This window comes from Panicum hallii, chromosome 2 (assembly GCF_002211085.1).
Source record: "Panicum hallii strain FIL2 chromosome 2, PHallii_v3.1, whole genome shotgun sequence".
NCBI lineage: Eukaryota > Viridiplantae > Streptophyta > Magnoliopsida > Poales > Poaceae > Panicum > Panicum hallii.
This window is the reverse complement of record NC_038043.1, coordinates 39,979,463-39,993,676: the sequence shown is the minus strand read 5'-3', so window position 1 is coordinate 39,993,676 and position 14,214 is coordinate 39,979,463. Positions and strand designations below refer to the sequence as shown.

Below are 14,214 nucleotides of genomic sequence, written 5' to 3'. Positions count from 1 at the left end.
GATCATTCTTGACTTTAATAAGATCAGACCTGAAGTGAGAATCTCCTGGTTTGCCTTGTACTTGTGTCAATGATTTACCACCAAAATATTTGTTTTGAAGTTGTTGCCAAACCCCATCCTCATTAAGTAGCCTATAAAACCATTTGCTAAGAAGACATATATTCTTAACTGCAAGATTGGTAATACCTAGTCCGCCTTGATCCTTTGGTTGGCAGACTATATTCCATTTGGTGAGTCTATACTTCTTCACATGATTGTCCCCTTGCCAAAAAAAAAACCTAGCGAAAATGATCTAATTTTTTAAGAACACCTTGCGGTATCTCAAAGAAGGACATCGTAAAAATTGGGAGGAAACTTAAGACTGAACTAGAAATTTGGCGCACCTTTGGCGCGCCCATAGGGCCCGTGAGCTGATTGAATTAGAAGGGAAAAATATGATGGCAGCTGGGGATCCGCTAACCAGCAAGCTACGCAAGATCAAACCGTTGAAAACTCCAGCCGATTAAAGCGGAGACGTATTTGCATGGAGTGGAGCGGCATGCGCGGGTGCCCCACGGCTAACCATAGTCCATAGTAGCGGCCTGATCTGGGCGCCGGGGGCTAGTAACGGTTGTACAGTTGTAGGCGGAGGCACAAGCCAGTGGCTGTGAGGGTGGAGACTCTTCATCGCGCGCGCGGGTGGGATGCACGATGTCGCAAATGGTCGCCACAGCTCTTATTCATCTTCCTTGTTGAGGGCAGCAGCAGATGGAGTTCGGTGTTGAGGGTTGCTGGGGTCCGGTGCCACCGCCGACCTTACAAGAGGGGGGAAGGTAGAGAAGCCTGGTGGCCGAGGCGGGTTGCGAGGGTGGCGCGGTGCAGCGAGGGGGCGGGGATGCCACCGGCGGTCGGAGGGTAACCGGTGGGCCGGATTTAGGGCGGGGGAGCTCGACACCATCGGGTTAGCACGGGGGTGGGTGGCGGAGGTGGACTGGAGCCAGCAACACCGCTAGGATGGTGGCTGGAGAGCGGGGCGGGGGTGCTGCTGCGATGAATAGACGCCCCTGCTGTGAGCTGCCAGGCAATTAGGCAAGGCAAGCTGGGAGGGCGGATGCCGTGTGGGCAAGATACAGCAGCGAGGCCGCGTTTTGTGTGATGTGCAGATGAGCGCTGCTGTTCTGCTGTGACCTGGGGCTGGCCAGGTGGTTCTGCGAGCCAAGGGGACTACTTGCTAGCATGACAGAGTTTAGAGCACTTCTTGCTGCCTCTGTGGATGGCATGGTGCTGTGTTTGACACTTTACTGTTATTCTAAACTGGACATAGCCCAATATCCACTGAAATTTAATTATCAAATTAATAGATTTGTTTGAAGCAACAATACTTTATCCGTCGGTGCATGTACTGTAAAAGTAGATTGGTTGCTTGAAGATTAAATGCAAGGCTTAACTGCATTTTAAAATATTTCTTTGACTCGCTCTCTCCTTTTTTGTACTTTTAAGTATTTTTGTTAATGTGATCTAGTATGAGATTTTTTTCCCTATGCTAGAATATTCTAGATTCTCTCTATACTGGTCCGCAGTTATTTGCTAACACATAGGATCTGACCGCTAATTGAAAAAAAAAATACTTACTGATGTCTAGGCTAAGTTTTTTTTATCTGCTGGAGCATTCTAGATTCTTTCTTGGTTTCTCTGCTAGTACGCAGGCATCCGCTAGCATAGGATCTAACGGCTAATGGAAAGTTAGATACTAGTCTGACGGCTGATAGAAAATTATCTACGTGTATCAATGAGTGTCGGAATGCACCGGCTCTAAAGGTGAAAAGATTAATGAGCACTAGTCGACCCAGCAGACATTAGTGTTCCCTTCCAACAAGTACTCAATTTCTTCTCAAATCTGTCTTCCACCCCCTTCCAATCACTATTTCTGAGCCTTCTATGCATCCTGGGGATACCGAGGTATTTGAACGGCGTAGCACCAATGTTGCAACCAAATAATTGTACATATTGGTCCCCATATTCGGTAGCATCCTCATAACAGAAGAGTTCACTTTTGTAGCCTAGAGAGTTGCTGGAACATACATAGCAGGAGCTTCATATTTGTTGCTTGCTCTATACTGTGGTCCATAAAGATAATAGTGTCATCTGCATATCGTAAAATTGACAAGCTATCATCCACCAATGCGGTACAACTCCACTAATCTGCCCATTATTGTTAGCCCTCCATATTAATATTGCCAACATATCTGCTACCATATTGAACAGAATGGGTGAAAGGTGATCATCTTGTCTAAGTCCTTTATTTGTTTGAAAATAAGGCCATCGTTAACCTTAATTCCAACATGCCCCCCAGATACAAAGCTAGGGATCCAATCACACCATTGTGATGAGAATCCTTTCATTCGCAATGCTTGTTGGAGAAATGACCATTTTACTTTGTTGTACGCTTTTTCAAAATCAATCTTTAGTATTACCCCATTCAACTTCTTTCTATGTATTTCATGAATGGTCTCATGGAGAATTATTACTCCTTCCATTATATTGTGGCCAGGCATGAAGCTGTCTGAGTTGGTCTAATCACCTTCTTAGCTACATTGCTGATCCTATTAGTTGCAATTCTAGTAAAAATTTTAAAGCTGACATTCAATAAGCATATTGGACGATACTCTTATATTTTCATAGCATTACCTTTCTTAGGAACAAGGGTAATGACTCCAAAGTTTAGGTTGTATATCGATAATTGACCTTGATGAAAATCATTAAAAAAAGCTATGAGATCGCCTTTGAATACTTCCCAGAATACCTGATAAAATTCTGCTGGGAAACTATTTGGGCTTGGAGCTTTATTATGCTCCATTTGGAATATTGCTTTCCTTACCTCCTCTTCTTCAAAGGGAGCAATAGATATCTCATTCTCTTTTTCGCTGACTTTAGGTATATCATGGCTTATGGACTTATCCATTGCAAAATTATTTTGCTCGGGTTTGCCGAATAAGCCTTTGTAGTATTTAGTTATGTATCTCTTGAGCTTGGTCTCCCGTATCAAGGTGCCGCTCTCATTTTGTAGCTTGTGGATCCGTTGTTTTCTATATTTACCGTTAGCTACTAGTTGGAAATATTTTGTATTATTATCTTCTTCTAACAGGTCTTTGACTTTTGCTTTTTGGTACCACTTGAGCTCTTCCTCCCGAAGCAAATGAGCTAGCCTCTCATTAAGGTAGTGCTTCATTGCCACCACATTAGGCGTCAAAGGGTTAATTTCAGCTTTTTTATCAAGCTCATGAATTTTACTTCTTTTCTTTTTTAACTATGCCAGAGGTATGTTTAGCCCATCCTCTTAGATATTGACGTATGGCCCTTATCTTATGCTGCCACTTTTCCATGGAATTATTCCCTCCCTGTTCCTTTTGCCAAATATCAGTGACCATGTCCACAAAACCATCCCGGATCAACCAACCTAATTCAAATCTGAACAAAGGTTGTTTCCCATATTTAAAGGCGGCTCCTGTATTTAGCAAGAGTGGGGTGTGGTCTGATCGGCCCCTATCAAGTGCCTCGACCGTCACTTTTGGAAATTTCGCCTCCCATTCTGTGCTCATGAGAACCCGATCTAGTTTTTCATATGTTGGAGAGTCTAGATCATTTGCCATGTATGCCGGCGACCAATCATTTCTATTTCACGTAAGTTAAGAGTTATCGGTATTCTTTTCCTCCGGACGTCTCATGATATTAAAATCTCCCCCGATTACCATGGCTGGCTTCCATGCTACAAACATGAGCCATTTCAGTTAAAAGAACTTGTTTGAACTCATCCTCCTTGTTCTGTACTAAGAATTTACAGTAAAATGCCCAAGTGAACCCATCCTCCTTGTTCTTTACTAAGAATTTACAGTAAAATCCCCTTCTATGATAGAGCCAATATCAAAAACTGCTGCATTGACCCCTAAGATCATACCACCCGACCTGCCCCACACCGCTGCATAAATGCCTAAGAGTTGAAGCAGGAAAATCACTTCTATCTGTTTCCATGATGGCAAGAAAATCAAGGTGTTGTTCTTTAACTATGTCTGGAAGGAAGTTGTGTTTAGCCAAGTCTCCTAGACCTCTGCTATTCTAAAAAAATGCCTTTCATTGTGAATGCACTTTGGATGGTGCATTAAGTTTCTTTGGCAGGCGAGTAACTGTGCCCTTCTTTTTAGGAGAGTTTTTTTTTTCTTTCGTGGAACTGCATTTAGGTCGTAACATAAGGGCCTGTTTGGATCCAAACTGCATTTAGGTCGTAACATAAGGGCCTGTTTGGATCCAATGGAAAGAGAAAGAGAAAGTGCAAAACTTTTGCTCTTTTGCACTTTTTTGCACTTTTGGATCCAAACACCCCAAAGTGCAAAAGGGCAAATGCTACCGTAATTTTGCTAATTATGGATTAATTAGGCTTAATAGATTCGTCTCGTCATTTAGTCCTCATCTATGTAATTAGTTTTTTAATTAAACTATATTTAATACTTCTAATTAGCGTCCAAACATCTGATGTGACAAGAGCAAAAATTTTACTATTTACCCTTTTACCATTTGCCCTTGAATCCAAACAGGCCCTAAGTGATCCAGGCCTTCTTCATCGGAAATCCTCTACTAGATCACACATGTGACTAAGCTTTGCATCTAAGCCTATATCATCTTCCTCTTCCTATTAAAAGGACGAGAGAAGTGTTGCTTATTTAAATCTGAACTAGGTGTATTTTAAGTATACAGGGGAATACTTCTCCTGTTTCAAAAAAATGAATATAGATTACGCAACTTTTTCTTAAATACCCATTTGTATTTCAAACAAACATTGAAGTTTATTTTCTGAAATTGAGCTGCATCACCTCAGCGATTATCAACCCTGGATGCCAACTCACCTCACACATCACGCTGATTAGTAATTCTAGCATCCTGTCATTATCCTGCCATGTCAGCCAATCACTGGTACTAGGAGTTAGGCTTAACCGCACAAGTAGCGTCCCGTGAAGGGAAAAAAAAGAAAGGCTAAAGAAACAAACACTGTCGCTTTCCGTTCGTTTCTTTCGTTGGAAGGCAAGCCGAGCCAGAGCCAGCGCCGCCGCCCCCACAGCCCCCCACTGCCTCGCCGCCGCCGAGACGCGGCGGACTTTCTCCCGTCCCATGGGCTGCGCAGGATCCACACCGGCCACCAAGGAAACCGGAGGAAGTAGCGGTAAGAGCCCACGATCCCGATCCCCAAGTTCTTCGCTTTGCCGAGCGATCCGTGCGGGCAGAATCGGGGTTTTCTTGGGGAAATTTTGGGTTCTTGGGCCTCGAGATTTATCGGTCCCTCGGCGAGGCACGATCTTGGGAGGGGTTTGGGCGGCGCAATGCGGTACTGGTTGGGATGCAGTGAGCTGCGCCCGATCGTGTGGTCTGAAGGGATTTGCGCCGGGTCGTGCTGTGCTCGGCGAGAGTTGAGCTTCTTGGTCCCAGTTGGACTAGATTATCAATTTAAGGTCCTAGTTTTTTTTTCCTTTTTTGTGAAGTCTTGTGAGGGATACGAGTGTTGCTGTCTTAGGGGACCTCGTTATTAATGGAATTAGATTGGTAAGGATCAAGTGGGCTGCTGAATTATCCCATTCAATTGATGTCTTGGTTTCTTGATTGGTAGCCGAAGGAATGGCCCTTCTTGAAACTGGGGCATGAATGGAATTCCTGGTGTTGTGGGATTTCTCTCTAGAATGGTGAGTTTCCGATGATGGGTTTCTTGAGATGGGGCGAGGATGAGGTTGGGCAGCTTCTGTAATTGCAGTGCCACTGCCAGTTTGTTCTTGATGAACTATACACTTGCACAATGCTATGGAGTGGCGACAAAAGAGTGGACTTGGCAGCTGTTTGTTTTTGCACCTATCTTTTCTTATTAGTGCGTGGATGGTGGTGGTTGCCATTTTCTGCTTGTCTAATGCATGCTCTTATCAAAGATAGGAAGACCATGATCCATGCAGGTGTCCATGAAGAGCCATTAGAATGTCCTGATTAGTTGGGTTTGTTGTGATTACTGTTATCTGAGGTGAAGGCTTGAAGGGCCTCCTGCTCTGTGAGATATGTGGGCAACTTGGCATTGTATTTATATCTGGGTTCCTAATATATTGTTAAGTGAAAACACTATAGGTGTGCCATTGCATTGTAAGAACAACTAGTTCATATTAAGCATGGATAACAAATATGTTTATCTTCAAGTGTAATCCATGTGTATAGTCTTTTGTGCTTGATCTGCCTGTTCCTTTATCTGAGGCATGTGCACAGCTACTCAAATCTTAATGGTGGCTCATAGTTCTGATTTTTTATGCCTTATGTAGCATATTGCAAAATAACTTTTAAGTGTGTGTTATTATGTGGATGGTATATTTCTATATTACACGGAAGATAGCACATGCATGCAATTTTTCTTATTTATGTACATTGCATTTCTTATTTATGTACATTGCATAGAGTTGCACTGTTATGGATTCAGCTAAGTGCAGTAGCTTATTTTCTGGTTTTATTGATGAATACTGTTCAAGTATTGCATTTACAGCTTATTCTCTGTCATATACCAGTTACACTCCTGGTTCCTGGATAAGTAGCTGATTACATTGCACAATCACTAAAGTAGCTAATTGATACCAAAAACACAATTGCAGGAAGGATATATATGTGTGTTAACTACATAGCAAGCAACAAAGTAGCTAACTAACACAAAGATTAATGGTAGGAACTAGGAAGAATAAGTCTAAAGATAGTATTTTATCAAACCATATGCAAGGACAGAACTGAATTGTTTACTTCATTGTATGTACATTTCACGATTTTGTTGTGTGTTCATTTTTTTTTTGCATTTTACTGTTTCAGCTATTCAAATATACAAATTTTAATGCGATAGCGATCACCTTTGGAGATTTTGCATGCTTCACTGGTCATCTTATTTGTTGAGGTTTATACTATAATATGCAGATGGTACTAAGAAAGTCAGGAAGCCCAAGCTCTGGAAGCATTCCCAACCGATAACGGTGGCCCAGCTCAGGCAGATGCGCGACGAGTTTTGGGACACAGCTCCTCACTATGGTGGTCAAAAAGGTAATTTTTCATATTTTTGCTTTCTTCATGTGTCTTCCCATCTTGTCTGCATCGTACTTGAGCTAATTCATCATTTTTTCCTTCTTGGATGCATTATTGTTTAGATTTCTAGTTGCCCTTGTCTATCGTCCTTGCACTAAACATTTCGAGTCTTGAACAGAAATTTGGGATGCCCTTCGAGTAGCATCAGAATCTGAGGTATCCCATGCCCAGGCTATTGTGGAAAGTGCAGGCATAATCGTTTCTAATGCTGATCTGACTCTCTGCTATGATGAAAGGGGTGCGACTTTATCCTTATTTATCTGCCTTCTTTTACTCCACAATTCATTTGTTAACAGGCCTCTTTGACATGTCAGGTGCCAAGTATGAACTGCCCAAGTATGTTTTGAGTGAACCAACCAACCTTATCCGAGACAGCTGAAGGGCAGCCGTAGGAAGACCTACTGATGTAAAAAACTGTAAATGACTTCAGATGCTAAATCAATTCCCTGTTTGAGTGTCCTGGTAACTGGAGCTCGCTTGATGCAGATTTCAAGCTTGCTTTGGTAACTTTCAGAAAAAGGCATTTCTATTGTTAGTAGCATACAGTGTCCTCTGCCACTTCTTCTGGCGTTCAGATAAAGTTTTCCGTACCCTCCCCTCCCTCCGCTCTGTCGGTGTTGGTCCTACTGTAAACATGAGTCTGCTTAGAAATATTTGCAACGAGTTAGAATGCTGCTCTAAATCATTCTCATTGGTTATCATGATACAAGTTGGAGTAAGCTATACATTTGAGCAGCAGCATGTTATATCTCTTTCAGTGAATTATATTGCAAATGACAGATTTAAGTTGGTCTTGCAGTGTTAGCAGTCATGAGCTTGTCTGACATTGCAAAGTCAGTGCATGATAAGCAGCAAATCACGATGGAAGTATCTTATGCCAGATTACATTATTGCCAGATGTCTGATGGCGCCGGAATCTCACGAAACCGGATTATAATGTGCTGGTGCTGGTAGATCTGGAATGTTACATGTTCATGTCCTGATGCCGATTCGCCTAGTGGTTGTATGACATGAAATCAGAGAGCCTGACCCGGCTGAAGGCCTCCTCCATGGCCCTCATCATCGCCAGCAGGTCCAGATCCAGCGCACCATCTTCGCCGTCGTTGCTGCTGTTGATGTTCCCTGCGACGGCATTCCTCCTCTCGCAGAGTGCAGACCGGCACACGGGGCAGGTGCCGTGCCCCTTCACCCAGGGGGTGATGCACCCCTGGTGGAACATGTGGTTGCAGGGCGTGACCACAACCTGCTCTCCAGCCAGGAATGTCTCCAGGCATATGGTGCAGGCCTTCTCCTCTTCTGTGACTGCTGGTGGCGCCTCAGCTCTTGCACTCCTGGTTCGATAATGTCTCTTCTTCTGAGGGTTTGAGGGCCTGTATTCCTGCTTCCTGAGCTGATCCATGGCCTCCCTGAACTCCTCATCAGTTAGTCCAGGGTCCTCTCGCCTGTGTCTTGGGTTTGCGGTCACACCGCTGCTGCCACCGCCATTGGCATGGTGGATTCGGAATGGTGCATATGGTTGCAGAGGGTGCCTGAGCACAGTATTAAGTTATTCGTATGCTACTGGTGGTAAGAATGCCAATCACCATGGGTTCATGTGTTTCCTTCTTCCAAAATTTGAAGGAATTGAAGCTTTTTTTTTTAGATAAAGGAAAAACATTCCGTCCTTCGCACTCGTGCGTGAGTGTATATAGCCAAACGAATTGAAGTTGAAACGGAGAAGTGGAAAGAAGAGTCATGTGAACTGTACCTGGAAAGTCCAAAAGGTTCCCTTCTCAATCTCTGCTCCAATATCCTCCCAGGGTAATCCTGGACCGAAAATTCAAATTCAAAAGCATGCATTCAAATATGAAAACAATGTGCCCATAAATTGGACCAAAGTATTTCATCATAAGAAACGTAATCCCTATCTCTCTGAAATTTGCAAAGAAGAGAGCTGCAGGGTCGCTACCTCATCCCCATGCTGCAGAGGCCAAGGGGCCCTCCTCCTGGACGACAAGTGACGGTACATGGCGTATTCATGCTCAGGGGGCAAAGGGCCGTACTCCGGCCCGTAGCTCCCATCTGGCCGCCGGCGGTCCGTCATCTCGCTGCCGACCACCGGAGAGCCGCCCGGGTTTTCAGTGGTGTGGATTTGCAGGCTGATGACTGATGGTTCTTTGGGCGTGCTGATATAGATAACCAACAATCCTTGTTGGCTCACCAGGTGGAATAAGAATCTTGTGCTTTTGCTAGTGCTGCTTACAGAAAGTGAGCATTGGATTCTCCTCCAAATCTCATCGGATCAGGCATTGTTCTCGCATGATTTTTTTCATCACAAAGGCGCGAGAAAAATAACAGAGACAGAACTTGGCTGGATGATATTTTGCAGCTTAGAGAAATGGGGGCAATGTTATCATGCTATGTTGGAAGTTTCAGACCACTTGTATATAAAGGAAAAAAACCAGCTCTGCTAATGCAATAGAGCTTCATACAGCTCGTTTGAACTCGATATTAAAGGCAATGAATCTGAATACTAAAAGAGCGCATCTGTTTTTTTTTCAATTAAAACAATGAGGAACTGGATCTTCAGATTTACGATTATTTTGGCTCATCAGTTGGAATCAAATTAGGAATTTTCTTGCACGCAGAGAGAACATAACGATACAGCTTTCTGAATGATCTTGCAGGATACTATGGTATGTTATGTGAAGAGCTGCCATGAGTGATGAACTGACGACATTATATGCTGGCAGAAAGGCAGCTCCACAGTAGATAGGAAAATTCTTACAAAGTAAGAATGATACACACTGAGTTGACATAAACTGGAAATCAGAAACCACTACAAACATGCTCCAAAATTCATCTGATTACAATCTATTGAGCTTGCCACCCTTTGGAGCTGTGGCACAACTAGAATCTCTTCAGTCACCTGCCCTGAAAATCGAATCATCCAACCCTTTGGTTCTTGAATCAAATCCATTTTCGCTTCCTATGCATCGTACTTGCAAAGGTCCTGGAAGCCCATGTACTCATGTTGCGCAATCTTGTAAACCATGTTTGAGATGCCGACCCCACCTGCAGGTCGAGAAGAGGATTGTATAGGTAACATAGTTCAAAGAGTGGGATTCGGTCAGCTACAATCAGGTCTAGAAGACTGTACCAAGAGAGATTGCGCTGACGAAGATCATGAAAGCCAATATGAAGATGATAAGCGATGCCCGCCCTAACCAGTTAATCAACCTCCTCACCACATGCTGGCCGATGATGGCAGCAATGAATGCCACAATAACGAAATAAACAGCTGAAGAGAGAGGCAAAGAAGTCAAGTCAGTATATGTCCATTATTTTAAGAAGGGAAAAGGAATATGTGAAAGAAACAACTCATACCATAAGGCACCGGAAACCGGTTCAAGAGATAGTATTCAACAACTGACATGGAAGATGAGAACATCATCGCAAAGGTGGCTGTAGCACTTGAAACCTAGCAGAGATTCAGTTACAGAGGCGTTTCAGTGTCAATCCATAACATGAGCAGGGCATGAAAGGAAGGATTGTGGAAGAGTGTACCTGGGGAGGGATGCCGAGCTCCAAGAACAGTGGCCCCATAATGAAGCCACCTCCAAGACCTAGCAGACCACCAACAAGTCCAGCAGCGATACCGAAGAAACCGTATATGAATATCTGATGAAGTTTCAGGGTACTTTGTTCACTTCCCTTTGATGATAGGACCCTCTTCCCACTCATCAGCCCAAGCCCTTCATACATTGTCACTCCTACTGACACTGGGACCTATGTCCAATCAGCAGAAAGATTTAATCATGTTGTGCTTGCTATATGGTGTGTGGCCAATATTGTAACCATACACCATCCATCTTTTATATTCTATAATGTAGTACCTGGAGAAGGTTCAAGACCCAGTACCATGGGGAGCAAGTAGCAGTGTAATTCTGAAAACATAAAAGGAAACCAACATATATGTTAAAATATTACTGTTGAAAAGGCCCAAGAAACTGGAAAAAGTTGGGAATAAATCACACGAATTTACACAAGATCCACTGAGTCTTAGATAAGGCTGATGTTGATAGTCCACAATTTTAAATCGTAACTTTGAGCTGAAATTCTCACCTTTGTGACCTGAAGAACAAGGAATGCCACCCACACAAATGAAAGAAGACCGAACTCCTTCCACTGGATGTTCTGCATGATTGATGCCTGAAATATTGCCAATTTTTTAGCTTAAAATCCTTATGAGTGGTTACAAAAGAATGCAGCATTGTATGTATATGATTTACCGCCTCATCTGATGGGGGGGCTTTTGTTCCACCTGCTGCACTTGGTCCAGTAGGAAGTGGTGCATACTCTACTTCCTCACCTGAAAGGTTGAAAAAGGTGATGAGCTTTTATATTTATGACAGATGAGCAGTTTTTTTTCTTGTGCTCTTACCTGCAGTTTGCTCCAATCGTTTTGCAGCCTCCTGAAAGAAAAGAAAATAACCTCATTAGACTAAACATGAGATCCATGAAAATAAGGAAAAAAAGGCCTCATTGTTCATAAATAAGGCAAAGAAATTACAAGAGAATACCCTTTGGATTATTGTCTCTTTCTTCCATGTTTCAATGCCCTTCAGGAAGGCTTTAGTAGATGTGCCTGTTATTCAGTTTCAAGGTGTAAGTAAGGCCACCCATGAGCAATAGATGAGTTATTTTTCTCAGTTTTGTAAATTGGTACAGGATTACCTAGGAAAAGGATTATCAGGAGAACTGTGACCAGCCAGTCAGGGAATATAACATTGAAAATAACACCAATGCTGATGCCAAGCATTAGCATAGGCTGGATGAGGACAGCTAGATCATAATCGATCACCGGCATGTCCAAAGTTGGATGTTTCAGTTTGAGATTATAGTAAACAGTTGAAACAGACGCTCCCATAATCATACCTGTGCAAAGAGTACAATATCTCAATAAACGTAATAAAAAAAAGATATCCTACAATAAAGTTTTTATTATGTAATTTATTTATATCTTGTATGGATCCAAAGAATACTTTTCTTTGAATTGTGCTGAAAATAATGTAAATCATCCCTACACAGAAAAGATAGATAACTAGATTTTAACAGATACTAGAAAAAAATGTAAAACCATGCCTGACAAATAGAGAAGGATATCAGAACATTAGTTAGTTTGCATGTTAAAGACATCCAACAAGAAAACTGCACTACTACGGATATGGGCAACACACTACATGTATGATGAAGTACTTTAGAACCTAACACAAGATCCAAACCTTTCATTCATATTTTAGATTCTCTATTACTTGTGTACAGCTTTTGCTCTTTATAGCTTCCATTTCTCTACACAGGAGGATATCAACGTTTCTCAAAAAATAAGTACTACTTCCAACAAAGGTAAAAAGATGTAATCTGTCTACACATGAATTTATAATTATCAGTCACCACAAGAACCTGCTTTGCATAGAGAACTACTGAAAAGAATAGGAGCAACTACAGCTTTTAGGATATAAAAGGACGTTAATTAGCCAAAGGCACGCTTTCCAGAAGTACTACAACAGCAACGGGACAGAAAAGATACCAGACGAAGATGCATACCACGCACACATGATCATTCACGAAAGCACAGAATACTAAATAAGCTTGATAAAGCAATTGTGGACGGTAAGCTGTTGCTTTCAGAGTATGCACACGAGAGGAAGCATCACGAGGAAGCAGGTAGATCCTCACACTTTGATATCGCAGTCGATGACTTAGGATCAAATCCAATGATGAGTGTCAGCATCGGCACAAAGATCCCACCGCCACCAACGCCGCCAACACTCCCAAATGCCGCACCGAAGAATCCGATCAGTGTTCCCAGCACAATTTGCCAACTGAATTGCATAGGCTGTAGAAAGCAACCAACAAGATTCACCAAATCAAAACCTCATGCCTTAAAAACAGTGGTGAAAAAGAACTACTGAAAAGTACAACTGGGGTCGCAGCAGTGCAATAAGTCATGGCAAATTAAATAAGATAGCTCAGTTCTATCTGCACGACCCAGACTGAATTCCATGCTACATGCAGAGCAGAAGAGCTCTGACACTGTGAGCCTACCAAACATATCCAATCTTCTAAATTAGCAAACTTTATCCAAAAGCAAATTGCTAAACTAGCAAGTAACCTCTGAATTTCTGTCAAATGAAAACGAACAAATGCTGGAAAATATAAAGCAGTCTGTAATCAATGCTTTACCGGCCAAACGTGTTGGTACGTGTTGGCACCGCTCTTCCACAACAGATTGGCGACCTTCTTCAGGAGGCCCATCTCCTCCTCCGGCGCCACCGCGGCGCCGACCAGGGACAGGCCCCGATCGGCGGCCACGGCGGCGGCCGTCGCCGCGAACGCGACGCCGAGCGCGGCCACGGCGTGCCACTTCCTCCCCATTGCTTCCCGGCACCACCAACTGAAGGCAGCTGCGTGCTGTTCCCAAGAACCGAATTGAATCCAAGGAAAGATTCGAGGCTAGGCTTTTCTCTTTGGTACAGGAGCCTCGGAAATCACGGGATTAAAGGCGCTCTTGCGGTTGCGGGTTCCGGGCTGGGAACCGTGCAAAAGGTCGCAGCTTTTCTGGGATCCCGGGTTGGTTTTCTTGGAAGATTGAGTGGGCAGGGCGAGGAAAACTGCAGGAATGGCGGCGGCGGTTGTTCAGGGAGGAAGAACCCGCAGCAAGTGGGACGAACGCAATGGCAATGGGGGAGAAATTAAGATGTGTGCGGCGGTGTAGAGAGGGAGGGAGGATGATAGAGAGAGCGAGCGGCAGGGAACGTGTGTACTGAGGAGACGGGAAGCCGACGAACTCGGTGCCAAATTTAGAGGCGGGGGCCTTTTCCATTTTGGCCACGGTACAATCTCACTTTTTCAGAACTGGACGCTGAAATTGCAAGAGAAATTATTGCTAAAACTATAAATGCTCCCGATGCATGGTCCATAATTCTTTTTTTTCCTACAAAAATTCTGAACCACATTTCTGTTGGAAAACTGCACACCAGGAGAATCTCATTACGGAATTGGCTTGTGTCTCTGTGTTGTTTTACACATAAAAGGGAAGACAACATCTGGCCT

At 43.3% G+C, this 14,214-nt stretch overlaps 3 protein-coding genes across 3 annotated transcripts; 1 reads left to right on the top strand and 2 right to left on the bottom strand.

Moving 5' to 3' along the window:
- The first annotated feature begins 5,004 nt into the window (after nucleotides 1–5,004).
- Nucleotides 5,005–7,842, top strand: LOC112880246 (ubiquitin domain-containing protein 2-like). The gene is made up of 4 exons (XM_025944758.1): nucleotides 5,005–5,191; nucleotides 6,955–7,077; nucleotides 7,238–7,357; nucleotides 7,434–7,842. Exons 1-4 carry the CDS (start codon nucleotides 5,140–5,142, stop codon nucleotides 7,496–7,498), a joined length of 360 nt encoding a protein of 119 aa, XP_025800543.1. The 5' UTR covers nucleotides 5,005–5,139; the 3' UTR covers nucleotides 7,499–7,842.
- Nucleotides 7,843–7,964: 122 nt separating this feature from the next.
- On the bottom strand, nucleotides 7,965–9,277 carry LOC112880245 (E3 ubiquitin-protein ligase RDUF1-like). The gene is made up of 3 exons (XM_025944757.1): nucleotides 9,068–9,277; nucleotides 8,867–8,925; nucleotides 7,965–8,648 (listed from the first exon to the last, which is right to left on the bottom strand). The coding sequence occupies exons 1-3, from the start codon at nucleotides 9,200–9,202 to the stop codon at nucleotides 8,114–8,116; spliced, it is 729 nt and encodes a 242-aa protein (XP_025800542.1). The 5' UTR covers nucleotides 9,203–9,277; the 3' UTR covers nucleotides 7,965–8,113.
- A 540-nt stretch (nucleotides 9,278–9,817) lies between these two features.
- On the bottom strand, nucleotides 9,818–13,934 carry LOC112880244 (sulfite exporter TauE/SafE family protein 3-like). Its single transcript, XM_025944754.1, has 12 exons — nucleotides 13,345–13,934; nucleotides 12,838–12,997; nucleotides 11,836–12,036; nucleotides 11,682–11,746; nucleotides 11,543–11,573; nucleotides 11,391–11,470; nucleotides 11,224–11,310; nucleotides 10,995–11,045; nucleotides 10,666–10,887; nucleotides 10,486–10,579; nucleotides 10,259–10,399; nucleotides 9,818–10,173 (listed from the first exon to the last, which is right to left on the bottom strand). The coding sequence occupies exons 1-12, from the start codon at nucleotides 13,534–13,536 to the stop codon at nucleotides 10,088–10,090; spliced, it is 1,410 nt and encodes a 469-aa protein (XP_025800539.1). The 5' UTR covers nucleotides 13,537–13,934; the 3' UTR covers nucleotides 9,818–10,087.
- Between the last annotated feature and the right edge of the window lie 280 nt (nucleotides 13,935–14,214).

What these genes read in the sequence shown, in the direction of transcription:
- LOC112880246 (XM_025944758.1), top strand. Translation starts at nt 5,140, where the DNA reads ATGGGCTGCGCAGGATCCACACCGGCCACCAAGGAAACCGGAGGAAGT. An exon ending in GGAAACCGGAGGAAGTAGCG is followed by an intron (nt 5,192 to 6,954) that starts GTAAGAGCCCAC and finishes TATAATATGCAG; the next exon opens with ATGGTACTAAGAAAGTCAGG. An exon ending in TCTCTGCTATGATGAAAGGG is followed by an intron (nt 7,358 to 7,433) that starts GTGCGACTTTAT and finishes TTGACATGTCAG; the next exon opens with GTGCCAAGTATGAACTGCCC.
- LOC112880245 (XM_025944757.1), bottom strand. Translation starts at nt 9,202, where the DNA reads ATGACGGACCGCCGGCGGCCAGATGGGAGCTACGGGCCGGAGTACGGC. An exon ending in CTCTGCAGCATGGGGATGAG is followed by an intron (nt 8,926 to 9,067) that starts GTAGCGACCCTG and finishes TTTTCGGTCCAG; the next exon opens with GATTACCCTGGGAGGATATT. An exon ending in GAACCTTTTGGACTTTCCAG is followed by an intron (nt 8,649 to 8,866) that starts GTACAGTTCACA and finishes TACTGTGCTCAG; the next exon opens with GCACCCTCTGCAACCATATG.
- LOC112880244 (XM_025944754.1), bottom strand. Translation starts at nt 13,536, where the DNA reads ATGGGGAGGAAGTGGCACGCCGTGGCCGCGCTCGGCGTCGCGTTCGCG. An exon ending in CCTGATAATCCTTTTCCTAG is followed by an intron (nt 11,747 to 11,835) that starts GTAATCCTGTAC and finishes ACTGAATAACAG; the next exon opens with GCACATCTACTAAAGCCTTC. An exon ending in ACGATTGGAGCAAACTGCAG is followed by an intron (nt 11,471 to 11,542) that starts GTAAGAGCACAA and finishes TCAACCTTTCAG; the next exon opens with GTGAGGAAGTAGAGTATGCA.